The 1,707-nt window shown below is 40.5% G+C and overlaps 1 protein-coding gene across 1 annotated transcript in view; it reads right to left on the minus strand.

The window, feature by feature from the left end:
• Positions 1 to 1,125, minus strand: part of LOC116378202 (troponin T, fast skeletal muscle isoforms-like) — a 5,299-nt gene extending 4,174 nt beyond the window's left edge. Inside the window, exons 1-3 of the mRNA XM_031840026.1 lie at positions 1,078 to 1,125; positions 511 to 627; positions 253 to 330 (exon numbers count right to left, since the gene is read on the minus strand). Of these exons, the coding sequence (XP_031695886.1) occupies positions 253 to 330; positions 511 to 624 (192 nt within the window). The 5' untranslated portion in view covers positions 625 to 627; positions 1,078 to 1,125. The remainder of the gene's footprint in view (positions 1 to 252; positions 331 to 510; positions 628 to 1,077) is intronic.
• Positions 1,126 to 1,707: the final 582 nt, after the last annotated feature.

Here is a 1,707-nt window from a genome sequence, read left to right on the forward strand (position 1 = left end):
GATAAGTATAAATAAGGATACGATAAGGATACGATAAGGATACTATAAAAACCTCAGCAAAATTGCTGTGCAGCAGTTGCAATACAAGGTGTGAAGAGTGTAAATATAAAAAGTCTAAAATAACAATAAGTTGCAGATCCAAAACATATAAAATAAATAACTAGTTGGGTATTTGTGAGTGTGAATCTATTTCAACAGTTCCCTGCTGTTGAAAGAATCAAAAGAATGAAGCTGAAGGTTTTGAACTCGTACCTCCCGCCTGGCCTGCCGCTCTTTATCCTTCTCAGCACGGACCCTCTGCTGTTCGGATCGCTCGTTGCGACGCTTCTCCTGAAAATACAAAAATCAACACGCTGCAACGTTTCTGACAATTAAACTTTATTTTTGGGGGTTATTTCCACATATCTGGGACAGCTAAAGTATATATATATATATATATATATACATACTGTATATGCATGTTATCAAGTGCATGTTAAATGTGTATTTTTTGTTTGGGTAAAATCTCACAATTCTGTCTTTGAGACCGAGGAGCTCCTCCTCCTCTTTCTTCCTGCACTCGAAGTGAGCGTCGATCAGCGACTGCAGCTCGGCCAGGTCTTTGTTCTGACGTTTCTTCTGCATGTCCTGTAAGAGGTGGACAGAAGACGGCTGTCACTAACAAACTTTAAATCTGTGTGGATTTAAAAACACGGCTTCAGAAAAGAACAAAACTCACTATTGTTTAGTCCAACTAACAATCCAAACCTGAACGTTATTAAAAACCAAACAATGATCAAAATAGTTACCAACTCATTATTTATTTTTTTATAGACTCTTCATGTTTTATTTTTTTTACCTTAATTTGTAAAGTAACTAAAGCTTTCAGATAAAGATAAACAGTGGAGTGAAAAGTGCAATTGTTCCCTCTGAAATGTAATACAGTAGAAAAAGAAAGTGGCATGAAAGTAAACAGTACAAGTACCTCAGAATTTGTACTTAAGTGCAGTACTTGAGTAAATGTACTTAGTTATATTTGTATGTAAATGCCGGAGGGCTGAGGAGGGAGAACTGACAATTAAAAACAAGTCGACTTACATCAAAGTCCACTTTCTCTCCGTCGGGGATCTTTGGAGCAGACGGCCTGTTGAAGGAAAATAACATTCAAATTATAACAACGAGTAACTTAAAGGGATGTTGTGTAGAATATGGTGACATCTAGTGGTGAGGTTGCACATTGCAACTAAAAACTCATCGGTTCACTCCTTTCTTTTCAAGACTGTGGTTACGTGAGCCGCCCGGTGCCAAACCGCGGTAACGTCGTTCGCCTCACACCTCGCTATGGTAAGGCCATCCTTACCCAAGCGATGGAGGCACCACAACACGGCTCACGTTACCACAGTTTCACAAGCGTGTCAGATAGCTACGGTGGCCTTCAGGTAACATAAAAACCACAGACTGTAAATAAGAAGTGAACGTAGTCATGGTGACGTCACCGATTGGTTTGTGGGCTGATGTTTTGAAGACTCTGGTTCGGCAATTTGGCCGTCGCCATCTTCGATTACAGCCGTCGCTATGTTGTTGTTTTTGCAGCCAATGAACAGGAAGTGACCATATCTGGACTGAGGAGGAGTGATGTAGAGACGCTGTATACGTCTCTGATAGAGACCTGTCAATCACTGTAAGCCCCGCCCTAAAGCATCCCCTGCTTTATGGTCTGTTTGACTC

This window comes from Anarrhichthys ocellatus, unplaced genomic scaffold (genome assembly GCF_004355925.1).
Source record: "Anarrhichthys ocellatus isolate YVR2014 unplaced genomic scaffold, GSC_Weel_1.0 scaffold2201, whole genome shotgun sequence".
In the NCBI taxonomy this organism is placed as follows: Eukaryota; Metazoa; Chordata; class Actinopteri; order Perciformes; family Anarhichadidae; genus Anarrhichthys; species Anarrhichthys ocellatus.